Source organism: Manis pentadactyla, chromosome 9 (assembly GCF_030020395.1).
Source record: "Manis pentadactyla isolate mManPen7 chromosome 9, mManPen7.hap1, whole genome shotgun sequence".
NCBI classification, from domain to species: domain Eukaryota; kingdom Metazoa; phylum Chordata; class Mammalia; order Pholidota; family Manidae; genus Manis; species Manis pentadactyla.
Genome location: NC_080027.1, coordinates 107,388,830 through 107,404,623, shown reverse-complemented (window position 1 = coordinate 107,404,623; position 15,794 = coordinate 107,388,830). Strand labels below are relative to the sequence as shown.

General features: G+C 40.3%; 1 protein-coding gene across 3 annotated transcripts in view; it reads right to left on the bottom strand.

Annotated features, from left to right (window-relative positions):
• Positions 1 to 9,320: 9,320 nt before the first annotated feature.
• RALGPS2 (Ral GEF with PH domain and SH3 binding motif 2) overlaps positions 9,321 to 15,794 on the bottom strand; it is a 308,189-nt gene continuing 301,715 nt past the window's right edge. For all 3 annotated transcript variants that reach the window (XM_057507909.1, XM_036916777.2, XM_036916775.2), the window contains one exon: positions 9,321 to 15,060. In XM_057507909.1, the coding sequence (XP_057363892.1) occupies positions 15,031 to 15,060 (30 nt within the window). In that variant the 3' untranslated portion in view covers positions 9,321 to 15,030. The remainder of the gene's footprint in view (positions 15,061 to 15,794) is intronic.

Genomic DNA, 15,794 nt, shown 5'->3' with positions numbered 1-15,794 from the left:
TTCCCCCCTGAGGGCAGGCCTTATTGAGAACAGACTGCTGTGGCATATTTCAAAAAGGCCCCTCTACATCCCCTGCTGGAAGCATGAGGGGATTGTTCTTGGATCTTTACTGTGAGAACCAGATCAAGCTCCTGGAGGTAAAATATCACAAAATGGTGGGGTCCCCCCTATAACTAGGTCCCCTGGAGCTTTAATTCTCAGTTGTCCGCACTGAGCCTCCCACAGTCCATCCATTATGGTACAGGTTTTCCTGACTGGCACTGATTCCTGGGGTGGTCTCTGTCCCGGTAAGCCATGACTCCCTGTATTCACCTCTCCAATCTTGAGGGCAGCCATTTGCCCCTTTCTTATGGATCCTAGAAAGTTGTTGAATTTTCAGTCTATTCAATTTTTAACTTATTGTTAGGATAGAGCAGTGACTTCCAAGTTCCTTACTGCTGAACTGGAAACAAACGATTTTCTCAAAGTGAATTCAGTGTCCCTGGTGCACAGCAGAGACAGGTGGCCTGGGTATGTAACTAGAAAAGTATGTCCCTCATTTTAAGTCAGTTCAACTGACATTCTGGTTTTACATCAGTCTACTGTGACTTTGGTTCATAGGATTCCATCCCATGGTGCCTGGTCAACCTTGAGTGGACTGATTACATGACATTTCTGAAACCTGAAAGTTAAGGCCAGATGTAGGCCCAGGCCTGTACCAAGGCACACAGATATCCTTTGACACTTGGCTTGATCAGGCAGCCAGCCACGGAACAGCACAATCTGGCCACTCCACACCCACAGCTATTGTGTTTCCCATTTGTTGGTAAGTTACCTTGTATATGTTTTGTTTTCCTTCTATAACTCCTTCCTCCCCACTTCTCCCTTAAATTGTGAGGTTTTCTGTAGCAGGAACATTATCCCTCGTTCTTCATTCATTAACTATATTGTATTTGAACCACAGGGACACTCAGTACATGACTGACTTTATAAGCAAAGATACTGAAAAGGTGAGAAGTACAAATATAAGTTATTTTCTTTGGAATCCATCTGTAAAAAGCATAATTAAAACAAGTGGAAAGGTTCTGTGGCTTGGTGTTCCGTTTCTGTGTGAAGTGACTCCCCACACCCTCCTGCTTTCTTCAGTGAGGAGCAAGAAAGTCCATCTACCACACCTTTCCAGATCCGGTCCTATGGCTTTTGTTTTCATTCAATCTGTCATTTACTTGTGATGAAGTAAGATGGTATTTGGGCTTGATTAGAGCTTGCAGTGTTTACATTTACACCCAATTACATAGTTCTGCATAATGAGTATAACAAATCACCATTATGAAAACTGCAATCCTCACAAGCATCCTGTGACAAAACCCTGCTGAATTTGAGTCAGAGCAACAGCAGTACCAGGCTTACCGGGGGGCCTGGGGTGAGACCCTGGGACAAGGCGCATGTGCAGGGAAGGGGCTTTCACCAGGTGCGCAAGAGGCAGGATTTAGGTTGCAACACCGGCTAGGTATGTGAGTTTGGGCAAGACCCTCCAACCAAGACACTGTTTTCTCATTTACCACAATGTGGATAACAATTCCTACCTCACAGGACTGATGTGAGGATCGTGTAACATGACCTCTGTTGAATGCACAGCACAGTATCTGGACACACAGAGATGGATAAACGTTCATCCCTCCTCTCCTTCTATGTCCAGGGCCAAGGAAGATAGAATGAGTGAAGCCAGGTGTGAAGGGCCCTTCCAGTATTCTCAGGACTTAACTTCTATAGTTGGGGTCCAAAAGCATCCTGGATTCCCACCTAGGGGCTCTGTTATAGCTTGGCTCCAGGATGTAGTATAAACACAAAGGGAGAACAGTCTGCATGTACAACAGTATAAAACAAGGACCTACGAAGTCATGCTTTCCTGCCAGAATGGAAGAAGTTCTGACACTTGTGTTAGAAAGTTGCCTCTGTCCAGCTTATCCTTTGGGAAGCCCTAGAGAGGGAGCGTACTTTAAATTTGCTTGATTGCACCGTTCAGCTGTTTGCCAGTGTCTAACATTTCAGAGAGAGCAAAACAGCCACTTTCCACAGCGGGCAAGTCTTCACAGAGTCCCTAACACTTGTGAGGTGTTCGTTCCAGCTGTCCAAGGAAGCAGAATTGGCAAACTGGCGGCCCACATCTGCTGAGTGTTCACTAGTGCCAGCCCCTATGCTTTGCATTTTTCATGCATTATCTCACTCAACCTTGCAATAACCTTAAGGAGGAGGGGCCATTTTTCGTTCATTTTACAGATGAGGAAACAGGCTTGGGTAGTTAAGTACAGTTGAGAGGAGTAGAGTGAAATGGGAATTTGAACATGGAGGGTCCTGGGAGCAGACCCTCTAGAACGGGCATCGTGTTGTCACTGAAGTGCAGTGCAGCCCACTGACAAATCAGTTCATCATTATTGCCAGCTGTTCTGCTTAGCAGAGAGCAGGGTTGGGTGCACAGGACAGAGGAGCATCCTTCCTTCAAAATACTTCCAGTCTTTTCTTTCCTGTGCTCCCACCTTGGGACAGATCTTCTTCCCCCACCTTGGAGCATAACTACTTCCTGTTGTTTCCCCAGCTTGAAGCTCCAAGTCCTGGTCCTGCCAGTTAAAGCCCTGAGCGGGTCAGCTCCAACCTTCTTTTCCAGCTTTGTGGAGCTCAATGTGAACTCTTCCCAAACGCAGTTGTATCCTTCCGGTTTTGCTTCCCATTCTCCTCCAGTCCTAAATCCTATCCACATGTAAACCTCCTCTGTCAGGCCTCCCCCCGACCTCCTAGGTCACAGGGCAGCGCTTCTGAGGATGCAGAACTTGCCTGGTCTAGCACAGGCATGTGGCCTCTAAGCAATTCAGGATTAGGTACATTAACTGCTCTGGGTTTTGTTCAGAGGTGGTAAAACTCCAGGGACCAGATACAGCGCAGTGCATCCTTCTGGAGCGCTCTGGCTCTACACAACCATTGGGGAACAAAAAAAAAAGATTACATTCGTAAATTGACAGACCACGAAATTTCTTCAGAAACTGTCATTAGCAAGATTAAAACAGGAAGCTGCTGGGTGGTTGTTTCTTTGAGTCACGTAATAAATCAGCAACTTTATTTGCTGAGCTTTGCAATGCTTAGCTCTGCGCCCGCAAATTCCAAGTTACAGCTCTGAAAGCCAGCAGCTACCAGGGGGGTGAGCACCAGGCCAATCAGAGTTTGAATCCTGGCTCCACCCCCTCGAGGAGTGACGGAGGCAAGCAAATTCCTTAACCTCTGACTTTTCCTGTTGTAATTTGGGAATTATCCCTACTTCATAGGGTCATTATAAAGAATAAATGAGGTCTTGTGTTTAAAATGAGTAAGATTATAACCAGGCATTGGTGATTACATGATGGTCAAATTGCTAAGTTTTTTGTGAAATCTGCTGGGAACTTACAAGGGTCCCGTAGGGACATGGTGTGGAGACACAGGGCAGGACGAGGAAGGTGGGCAGGAGGTCAGCTGCTTCGTGGTCACCTCTGCTGAGGGCTGGAGCGGGCGATGGGGAGGTAGCTGCCCCCAGACTTTCCTTCTTCCCCGGGAGCGCCCGTGTCTGACCTCAGCTGCTGGCTGACACACTGCCTGTCTTGCGCAGGTGCTCACTCACCAGGCACTGGGTTGTTCCTCGTTCTCGGTTGCTCCTTCTCAGCTCTGTTCCCACCCTGACGGTGAGAGACTGGTTCCCAGTCCCCAGAACCTGGTGTGGAGCAGGACTGCAGCACATACTGGGTTTACTGGACACTCCCAAGTATATGCTTCCAAGAATAAAAGAAGGAAGACTTCTCCCTAGACCAACTTGCTAACTAACAAAAGGATAAAGATGTTGCAAGAAGTCACTGGCGAAAGTTCAAGGAGCTGTTTTTCTTGAGCTCCACAGAGGTGCAGTGGGTTACATTTTTTGACAGCAATTACATAGCTCCAGGCGGATGGAAGAACCACAAGTACAAGAGAACTTGATGTGAGCGACCTTTGGCTTGTTTGGCGGTTGTTTACTGGGTACCATGGTAGCAAACCTTTTCCTGGTGCGGGATGCCTCTTCAGCCAGTAGCAGAGGGTGGAAATATTTGAGAGTAAAAGCCTAATTATTTTAAGATACATCAAAACAAAAGCAAAGAGGGGAACAATCTGGCTTTAAGAGTTTATGAGAGTTCAGCATCTCTGAAGAAGTTGGTGCTGTTAACAAAGGGAGCACAGGCCCCGAGGGAGGGAGCAGAGGGCCTGCTGTGGACCCTGAACCAATCAATCCCCACTCCCGGGAGAAGGCAGTGGCGTGTCATCCTCCTCCTGGACTCAAGAGTCAGCAGGGGCCGTCCGGTTTACCCAAGAAAAAGAACAGAACATTCCCTTTACAGCAGAGCTGCCCCTGAAGGGACACAGGGCAGCACATACTGGTGCCTCAGGGCATCCAGGGGGGTTACACACTTACGGCCCGTGGAGGTTGCATTTCCTCCCCTGTAATAAATGCACAAGGAATAGGTGTTTCTCTTATTTTAACCACCTGGTTGTATTTTAAAACTTTCATATATTGGGGGCACAAGCAGAAATCTTGAGATTCCTCTATTAAAGTATTTTTTACTGCTCCATCATTCCTTACCAGTGCACATGGGTTGTAGAGGTGGCCTGCCTTTTCTTCTTTTTGCTTGTTTTTTTCTCCACTTTCTGTCTTTTCTCCTTCTCTCCTCTCCCTTTTCTCTTTTATTTCCTTTTCCTCTTCTGTCCTTTTTTTTCTCTTGGGGGAAAAAAAAAAGAGTTTATCACTGTATAGAAGTCCAGCAGTAAGACTCTTCTGGGGTGGGGTCACTGCAGCAGCACAAGGAAATCATTAAGAGCCTTGGTGCTTTCCATCTTTTCCTTACACTCTTTGAGGACAGCTTTGCATTCAGGCGGGCTTCCCTCTAGGTCATAAAGTACTGGCTTCAGTTCCAGGAATCACATTACAACACCTAAGTCAGTGAAGAAAACTGGTCCAAAGACTATAGGGAGTGGTGAGGCCTATGGTAAACTGGAGTGAATGGCCCTGCCTATGGCATTCAAATACAAAACAATTTTTTTCCTGTTGTTTCAGGATATTTTTTTGATGTTGTTGGGGTGGGGGGGAAGGGAATTATGGATGTTCTGAAATAATTCCTTTGTGAGTAAATACATTGTTGCAAGCAGTTGAAAACAGCTGATCCAGTCGTGTAGCATTGAGCTGCAGGGAGCATGGGATATCTGCCCCAGATCAAATTTCACCTCCACAGCAGCTGGGAACCTTGCTGCTGCCCAGCCACCAGCTCTGCCTCTTCAGCAAGATGCCAAGCTCCCTAAGTTGGGGTGGTGCCTTTTCCTTTCCTGCCCTCCCATCACCCAGCACAGGCAACCATGCTCCTGACAGGCCCCCGTCACACTTACAGGGCCAGAGCTGCCCACTCACACTTTAGGAGGGATCCTCCAGTGCTTCCTTCTAATCCATTTTCTAATTTCCAGGGATTCTCAAAGTGTCCGCAAACCAAGCAACAGATTCCCCTGGGACTTTTACAGAAATGTATGTTTTGGGGCCCTACCCCAAAGGGGGTTAATCAAAAACCCTGGGGGCGGGACCCAGCAATCTAAGCCTTAGGAAGCCCTTCAGTGGACTCTGGTGCCCCAAAGTCCTAAAGTCTCTGTAATGCTTAGAGACCAACAATCTAAATATTGGTTTTCAGCCCTGGCTACACATTCACGTCATCTGGGGAGCTTTAAAAAATTATTAATGGATGGATCTTACTCCCTCCCATACCAGTTTCTTATATAATTGGTCTGGTGTGCAGCCTGGGCTTTGGGATCTTTGAAGTTCCCTGGATAATTCTAAGCTGCAGCCAAGGTTGAAAACCACTGATCTAAATAAATATAGAGACAATGATACTATAAATGATGAAGTAGAAACTCAATAGTGAGACACCCTGACAAAAAGTGAGAAAAAGGCTAACATGAGATTTTAAACTATGAAAACATAAGCATAAGGGAAGAGATGACTTGGGTTAGACACTATTAAAGGATATTCCTTTCCTACTATTTAAACTAGGTTGGAAAGCTCATTAGTTCCTTTGGGAACAATTATATACCAATGGCTTCTAGATCGCTGTGGGTTAGTATTACTTGAAAAGTCCTCTTTACTGCCTCAAAACTCACAGCTCACTGTGTTATGGAGCACTCACGTTTGCTGCTCCCTGAACTGTCCTTTTCCCTTTTTTGTAAGTTCACATAGAGGGAGTACTTAAAATAAGCTTGAACTCCATCACAGAGCCTCAAGTCACCCTCAGGATGAGGAAGGGCCCCTATGACGGTCCCTTTAATGCAGGATCTCCTGTCACCAGTCAGTTCAAAGAACAGAGGGCATATGAGGACTATTTTAATCCATGAGAAACAGAATATAAACCTCTTCTTAACGAAGGAAAAACATGAAACCAGAAATGAGTCATCCTTTAAAGGGGGAATCAGTTTTAATGTAGTAAAACTGAGTAATCATATAAAATTTGTTACTCAAGGGCAGTAAATTATCTTGATTTGGAAAGAAACATAGAACTTCATTTGCTATACCACGCCGAGTCAGACTAGAATCGAAGGTCTCAATTCAAATTGCACCAGGTCATACTCTGGACTTATTCTTAGGTTGTCCAGCCCAAAGATCCAGGGAGATAGGACTACACTCAAAATTATAGCCATTTATTGCTTTCAAAATAGAAAATGTAACCCCAAAGATGTGTGGTTGTTCAGATTTGTTAAAATGTGATTAGGTTGCATAAAGTCATAAATCATGGCTACTATAAAACTTGGTGGTTGGTAGAGGTTCATTGATTAAACTTGTTAATTATTTAAGACATAAGAAATTTACAGTGAATCTCCAGGTTTTTCTTCCACAGCTTATGGAAAAGGGTCTTGTTTTCCTATTAAAGTTTCATAATAGTTTCTGGCAATAAAAACAGCTTGCTTCTACTTTCTTTCGAAACAGCTTACTATGGATGCTAAGAGTGTCTGAACTTGAACTGGATGAGATCTTGGCTTTGACACATTTGACAGTAACAAAGTAAATCCAGTGATTGTTGCTTCTAGCTGAGCCTGGGCAAATTAGTCCAAATCAAATTCATGTTTTAGTGTGCACATCCACAGTCCTCAGACTCCAATTTAGCCAATCTGGGGTGGTATTCAAGTCATGGTTTTAAACAAGCACCCCAGGTGGGTGAAATACTGGTCTTAATAATCAATAATAAAGGGTGTGTTCCTCATATTTTTCTCAACTTGACAGCTTGTCTGGTATGACTGTACCTGGAGTCTTCATTTGATTTACAGGTTTACAAGAAGATACTTCTCAGTTCACTTTGACTTAACTATGCAAAGACCCCTCATTCTGTTTAAACTTCCCTTCTCCCTAATCCTACTCCGTACTGACTCCAAAACCAGACCTGGCAGGCTACGGTGTGTGTGTGTGTGTAAATACGACACTGACTCTCACACCAGCAGTGCTTCCCATGTGCTAGGCCTGCTCTAGGGGTACTAGATCCACGAGCTACACCTAGGCTCCCAACTTCATGATGGGTTCTGCTGTGTACATTTTACAGACGAGGAAGTTAAGGTTAAGTCCTTTATGGTCAGGGAGCTAGCAAGTTTTCCAGTGTTGGAATCCTCAATTGCTATGCTCTTTATACTTACTCGATTTCCCTAATACTGCTCAGCAGCTCTCCAGCATGGCTCTCACCTGGATGCATGAGGATTGCAGTTTTTCCTGGCCTCACTGTAACTGGTGATATCTGGTTCTCTATTTCTCACTAGTGACAGATACAATGTGCCAGCTCTCCAGCGATTTAGTGTTTCACATGAGTGAGGTTGAACATCTTTTCATTCATGAGCCACATAGGCTTCCTTCTATGAATTGTCTATTCATATCCATTAGCACATTTTTCTATTGAATAAATTTTACTTGCAAAAACTTGTATATTTTTGACATAAATTCTTTGTTATATGAACTCCAAATATTTTCTCCCAATCTATCACCTTATTTGCAGCTAATGTGATAAAAACAATCATCCTGGCAAAAACAAGGGAGCTCAATAAGGTTGCTGGATGTTAAGTATTAACATAAAAATCAATAGCATTCCTACACAAAGTGATTACCAATGAGGACATGTAACAGGAAAAAGGTCATATTAATAGAAACAAAACCTAATTTTTATGACTAAACGAATAAAATCACCTACAACTTTTACCTACAAATAAACTAATAAGAGATGTATGAAACCAGTAAGGAGAAAGCTGCAAGACAGAGGGACATGAAAAACCTTAATGGAGACATTTCATGTTCACTGATGATTTGGAATCACTTTCCCAAACTGTTAATCATCAAATTAATCTACACATTCAAAGCAATTCCAATAAAAACACTAGCAGTGCTGTCACTGAACCTGACAAACTGATCCTAGAATTCATAGGTAAGGTGGGTCATGAACAGCTAAGGCACACTTACTTCACTAGAGAGTAAGACTTAACACAGGTACAGGCCCAGGGGCAAACAACTCATGAAACAGAAAGGGGAACCCATAAACTTAGCACATACATGGATAACTGATGCTCAAGAGGTGGCCCTGTGTGAGGCAAAGACAGGCTGACTCCATCAGAGAACTGTCACTTTCTTTTGGGTCCAAGTACAGGGACAGTGACAATTTTCAAAGGCAGCTAGAGAGATGAGAAAATCATTGAAATCTGAGTTATGGTTTGTCCACACACAGGGTACTCAGTCCTGTCTGGAGGTTGCCAAGCTTCTTAGAGGTAAGCTTATGTGGAATTCTTAGGGCATAATCAACAACCTGGCCAATGACTTACAGGAGACTCCACGCAGGTTATTTCTGTACCCCTTCCAATTTAAGGCCCTGCAGGCTGCAAAGTGAATTCTGTTTTCAGAAATGGTAAAATGTAAAAAATGTCATGCCTTAGAATCTATGAAATACAGTATGAAATACAGTATTAGCAAAGGCTTCTCTGGGGACTTCTCATATTATACCACATACTTGGAGTGGGGAGATATAGCTGGAAATACTATACCCTTGACTTCTATTCCCCAAGATCCCATTTATAAACAAGCCAGGGCACATTCTTGTTCTGAGATAAAGAAGAGCAACTGAAGTTTACCCAGACAGAAGGTTCCCCATACCAACAAAAACCTGGTCGACTATTTTAGAAAGATGAAATAAATCAAGTTAGAGTGTTTATTTAAAAAACTAATGACAAAATGCACTTTAAACGTTGATGAGAAAAATGTAAATATGGTAACAAATTATCCCCACACAGTCTGTATTCTTAAGTCATTTATTTCAATAGAAATATTTCAGAAAACTGTAAATTCATTTTAAGTTAGCTTATGCAAACACACTGACAATCTCACACTCACATTTGCATATTAAGTAGAAACAAAAAGTGAGAGAGAGGAACCAGGTTGCACATCGCCCCAGGAGGTCATAGTGCCACCAAGCACTTCATCAGAGTACCTCAGGTCAACCGGATAAAAGGAAATAAAAATGGCTTGTGTTTTCCTGTATATTATCATTGGATACGTATCCACAGGTGTCGATCTCCTTCAGATTACACTGAGAACAAGTTCCCCGCCCTTTTCCCTCACATACACACTTTCCTGAAGTAAAGGCTGTGAAACGATGAATTTGTCAATAATTAAGGTGTAGAAACTCTGGAGAGTGTGGTGACTTATTATCAGCTACTCCGTCAGACCTAGTAAGCCAGTAATTATTGGGCTCCATTTGTGAATAGTTCTAATAGGTGATTATCTTCAGGGGAAACTTAACATTTTACCCAGTATCTAAAGCACAGCTAATATTTACGAAATTTTCTGCTTGTCTATTAAAAGTTAAATCCCAAAGTACTCTGACTATGTATCCCTTTAATCCCATCGCCACTTTGCAGTCCAAATGACCGGACTCAAAATTTAAATTCTGCTAACCTTCGAGGACCAGCTAACCCTTCATTTGTCTTTACAGACTATGTGTATTTGTGCATTCAGAACATACCAGTCCTTTAACATGTGAAAATAGCATCTTGACTCAGTTGAACAGTAGTAGTTCTAGATCTTGCAATCTTAGAGAAGCAAAATGTTTCCAAGCTTTGCTTTTACTGAGAAAGCTAGTTTAGTCTCTTAACTTCCCTTTATATATTAGAGTTTTTTGCTTTCTTGCCATAATATTTTCAAATAAACAATAGTTGGTAGGTTAAGTGATTTCTTATTTGTTCTGAGACTTATTTAAATAGAAGAATGAACCAAACTAAAACTCATTTCTGGACCAGAGGGAGTCCATTAGAAGATTTCAGTAACTTTAATAAAACCCAGACCAATCTTTCTGGCTGCACTGTATTCTTTCAGGGATTTTCTGAAAGGCTTTTGCAATTAAATCTATGCTCAAAACAACTTCAATACCACAAAATAAAAATAAACTTAGCTGGATGGATGTGCCTCAAAGTTGTTCTTGAAAGTGCTTATTTAAAGGTTGATTTTGGTGGGTTTATTTTTTATCTCTTACTCTGGAAGGAGGGGAGCAGGGAGGAAGCTTGTCTAAAGAGACTTAAAACCAAGAAGGACTGCAACAATTACCTACAGACATCTGTACAACTTTCTTAGACTTGCTGGGAGAAAGAGTAAGCTGGTGGAGAGAGAGAGAGCACACACTCCTGAAACAAGAGGAGTAAGAGGGCAAATGATTATTGTTATACTTGATGCCCTAAAATTGGTCTTCAAATTGTTAAGGCACTGACCAAATTTTCCCCCACTGTATGAGATACTGGTGTGATGAAATTGCTTTCAATAAGCTTAAGAGTGCACACAGATCTCTTGTATTACAATCTTCTAAATAGGAAAAACAGTCACTTTAGACACAAGCCATTTTTAGGGGAGCAAAACCAAAAAGTACTTTAATCCTTCTGAAAAGGTTGACCTCACATGGAAAATAATTATCATCAGTGTAATTAAATAACAATGTTTGTATCTCAATGCTTAGAAAAAAACAGAATACCACTCTGGCTGTAAAATCATAAATTTACTATGTTTGAAAGAAAAAATACAAAAGAAGAGAGAAGAAATAAAAGCAAACCCTAAAAGACCACTGAAGAAGTTGGACAAACCTCACCACTTGCCTTATATTATCTATTCATGCAACAGCAGTATTATCGCTCCACCGGGACAGTCAAATTCATCTTCATTTTCAAAAAGGGATCCAATTATTTCAAAAGCCTTTGAAGCAGAGGGTTTCTTTTATTAAAGATTACCTTCTGTTAAGCAACACTGGTACCCCTTGTTTGCAGAAGATAATATGGTTGGTTTAAAAACTGGTTGTAAAGGAATGTGCCTCAAAAAACAGTAAGGAAATTAATAGTGGATATAGTCTTTTAATGTTACCTTTTAAAACATTAATGGATTAAATCTACTACTGTTTTTGATGCTCAATTAATACAATGCCCTATAGTTTTGCTTTCAGTAGTAAAGGCGTATTGCTTACAGATTTAACCTAAAAACAAAAGACTAGAGAAGAAAGGAAAAAGACAAGGAAAGAAAAAAAAAAAAGACTTCTGCTCAAGTCATTTGGCCAGGTAAACTTTAGGAATCCAAAGAGGTCAAGAGGTCAAGGCTAGGCTGCTCTTAGACGGGCCCAGTTTAAACTAATATATAGAGTGTGTACACTAGAGACTGTAAACATCTTTTCCTTCTATAACAGTAACACTCCTTGGGCTCCATTATAAATCTTCTAGAAGAGGAATAAAGCCACTTACAAAAACTTTGCAACTATAAACACCCTAACTTGTGACATACAGAAAGACCCAGTACCAAGACAGTCCACAGAGAAGGTAGTGCAATAGTCATATGGCATTTTTCACACAGGAAAAAATCTTTGAAGCAGATGCCTAGGGAGGAAAAAATACTCAACCTCAAATTGTTTGGATCCCTTTTTATAATGTTTACACAAATAATGTTTACATAGTGAAGAAAACAGAATAGGAAGGTGTGCTTGATCAGTTCTCTTTGAATTCTTACAGTTTGGAGGTTACAGTAAAAATATCTCTGAAAAAATAAGCAGAGCCCAAACAGAGGGGGCATGACACCAAATACTCTCTGTATGGTCACTATGCAGTTATTTTTATAGGTTTACTTTGAGAACTGATAATGCTTCTTCTGTATGTTCAAAATAAACTGCTCAAATAAACTGTTACATGAGATATGCCTCAAACTGTATTTTGGCTAGTATTATATGCTACTACACCAGGCTGTATAACATGCCAATCATTATGTTTACCATGAAGTAGCTTAAATTTGAATTGTAATAGACTTTCTAATAAGTTCTTCTTGGCTAGGAGAGAAATAAGCTTAATATAGATGGAAATTTCAAGCTTTTGGGTCACGAATTTACTAATATTATTAAGGGTGGACCTAATGAAAGGAAAAAAATTTATCTTCCCACTAAAACACTAACTAGATATTTAATGTATTTTGGTGACCTGTCTTCTTAGCTTGAATTATTATTAGGTATCATTTGGTGAATTATAGATAAAAAATTCACCTACACTATTTCAATTCCCTTCTCTCACTGGTTTCCATTTGCTTCAAATGCTAAAACTATCTTCAAAAGCAGCAACTGATTTTTTGAATGCAGGAATCTAAGACTGAAAAACAATGGTGACTTCTACTGCAGTTATGTTAAGAGTTTGTTAAGACTTTCAGTCAGTCAGAGGCCACAATTCTGTACAGAGATTATTCACCAAATTTGAACACTATTCTTATTCTGTGCAAGCATCCATTAATGTTTAGAGCTGAAAATATCAAACACATCTTCCAGTGAGGCGCTCTCTTTGGCAAAACTGTGATGTCAGGCTCTGACTTCCAGTTGTATATCTCCACAGAAATGGTTAAACTATAATATATCTTAGCTTATTTATGAAAACAAACAATAGTAATAATAATAAATCCACAGGGTTCTCATCCACAATATTTTCTTAAAAGCACATACACTGTTAAAAACACTTATTCCTGAAGTGAAATAAACAAACTAAGGAATTAAAAAAAAAAAGGCAAAACAAAAGAAAGATGTGCAAGGTCTACATAGTAATACTGCTGGCTGAGCAGATGGTATCTTTCATGTACCCAACGTGGCTTCAGCTTGGGAGGTCAGTAGTTGAAAAATTGAAAAACATCATTCAGCACAGGCAATATTTTGCCCTCTCCAGCCATGTCACTTTCCGTAAAACCAGAAAAAATGGTATTTCTAACTGTGCTGTATGAAGAATATCTTACTTCTTAATATCCTTTCCAAACAGAAAACTAAATGAAAAAAACTCAGCACTCAGAAAAAAGCTCTTCTACTTTCCTTTGGACAGATTTTTAGCTAATTGTTCTGTGAGGCAGTATTTTCTATTTAAGTTTTATGGATTCAAGAATGAAATTCCTATGATAAAAAAAAGTATACAACTCTCTAAGAATGCAAATGTGAGAAATTTTATGGGAGACTCAACGAAATAGAAGTCTATTAGAGGGTATCGATCAAAAAGCATTTCTTACTCTGGGCCACTGCTAAAATTTATGATGCCTCTTGAGCTTGTGACATCCAACACATAGCCTTTGTTCAAGTGACATTTTTTTGTTAATACTCTAAGGCACTTCACCTTCAAACTTTTCTTCCTTTTTGTAATTCAATATTTTTGAAATTAAAATGAATTATTGCATAGAAGAGCTCTCACAAAACTGCTTGGTCAACTAATGACAGAATACGGTTTCACAGTGGGGACTTACAGTGAGTTTTCAGAAAAATATTGTAATAAAGAAGAGAAAGTAAGAAGGAAAGTTTTGATACTTAAAATTTCCAGAATCTCAATCTTTCATCTTTTTCCCCTTCTAAAATTACTTTGTATGCCTTATAATAAAATGCATACATTATGTGGAATCTCTTTTAAACAAATGTGATCCTGAATCTTATGTTGAACAAAAGTAATAGAAATAAAACAAAAACAAAAACTGGCATCGTGCACATTAAACACTGTAAAAGACAACATCCTGACAGAACTATCAATAGATCACTTTGCTGATAAGTATCATTTGTGCCTGGTAGAAGGGATAATCCAATTAACTTGAAAATTTTAATTACTGTACAATCTTCTCAGAAAAGTCTAGGCTGGGATAACAGTTCACTACTAAGCAGATCTGTGGTCCAACAATGCATTCACATAGAAGGCTAAACTTTAAACCCAGTTAAAAACAACCATGCTTTCTGGAGCCCAGTTGAAAAAAGTGCCTGGCATTGGAACACTCAAGCCTTTACACCTCCTGCAGGAAATAATGTTCCCCTTACAGTACTAAATTACAGAAGTTTAGTGTTTAAAAAAATCTCCCCTCATTCAAAACAAAACAACCCCCAACAACTCCCATTATTAACATTTCTAATGCCTACACTCTTGCTGCAAGAAATGAGCGGGGCTGCAGACTAATGGAGGCCAAACACACCTTCCGGGCGGCTGGTGGAGTCCCGCTAAGGCAGACTAGCTTTACACCTCAGTTCAGAACCAGCTCCTGATGTAACTCCTAAGAAACAGGTTTTTCCTTTTAAAGAGTATCTAAAAAAAGTGATTCCCCCCTCCAAAATTAGTACAAAGTTAAAAGAAATGCAAATTAGCTACGATCTATTCCAAGCACAGCACCGCCAGAAGCTTCACACACACTGCTTGGTGTTTCATGTTGGTTTTCCTCTCATTCTGTTAAGGCAGTGGTTTCCACAGGTCGGTTCAGAGATAAGAAGCCTGGTCCATGGCAGTTTGTTTTGCAACTCCAATTTGTTCTCTGGGAATATCTCACTTCATTCCCTGAAATTAGTGCTTTTTTTTGGTTCAGAACTCCAAAGGCTGAGCCGGAACCTTTGGGCTCGACCTGGCCCAGGACTGGTCTACAGTTGGCGCTCTCCTCTCAGGCCCTTGCTCTCACGCAGGAGCTATAGTTCACTTTCCCAACTTCTTAGGCTTTTACTCAAAAGTCATCAAGTTTGTAGGAACCTAAAAAATATAAGCATTTACAAATTGATAGTATTTAAAAGTTGTTTTTCAAGTACTATTGCTTATTTTTGTCATTTTGAGTAAGTCCAACTATTAAAATCTTTCTGACCTAAATATCTTTTTAAAAAGGAATTTGATAGATGGTACTGCAAGCATTTATAAACAGTGAATAAAAGTACACTAGAACATTTTTGGGAGAAAAATCACTGAGATGAGTTAATACTCTTTCCAGTAAGTTGGAATCAGGATGGGAGACTGGGTGGAGGAAGTATCTTTCTTATATGGTGGCTCTGTAGATGTTCACTCAATGAATGAATGAAAGAGAGAAAAGAGTAAGAACGGCTCTAGTAGGTGAGGTTCACACAAACAGGCTTGCCATTATTTATTTTCTTATACACATTATAATGAATTCCTACATGCAAACTTTAAAGCCCCACATGAAAATTTTATAATAAATCTTACTAAGAATTTTGGTGAAATCATCATGAAAATAAGTATGAAAGAATAAAATTAATTGTTAAATTTTGATCTGATGCTTTGTGACTGAAAAAAAAATCAATAGGTTATGTAATAGTTTGCTGGCTTGTAGATTGGATCAAATTTAATTTGGTTTCTTATAAGTTGGAAACTCAACAATTACTCTTTGAAATATGTGTATATTTTGCTTTTAAAAATTAGTATTCACGAGAGTCCTCTAGTAAAGGACTAAGGGTTTCACCATGTTAAAAAAAAAT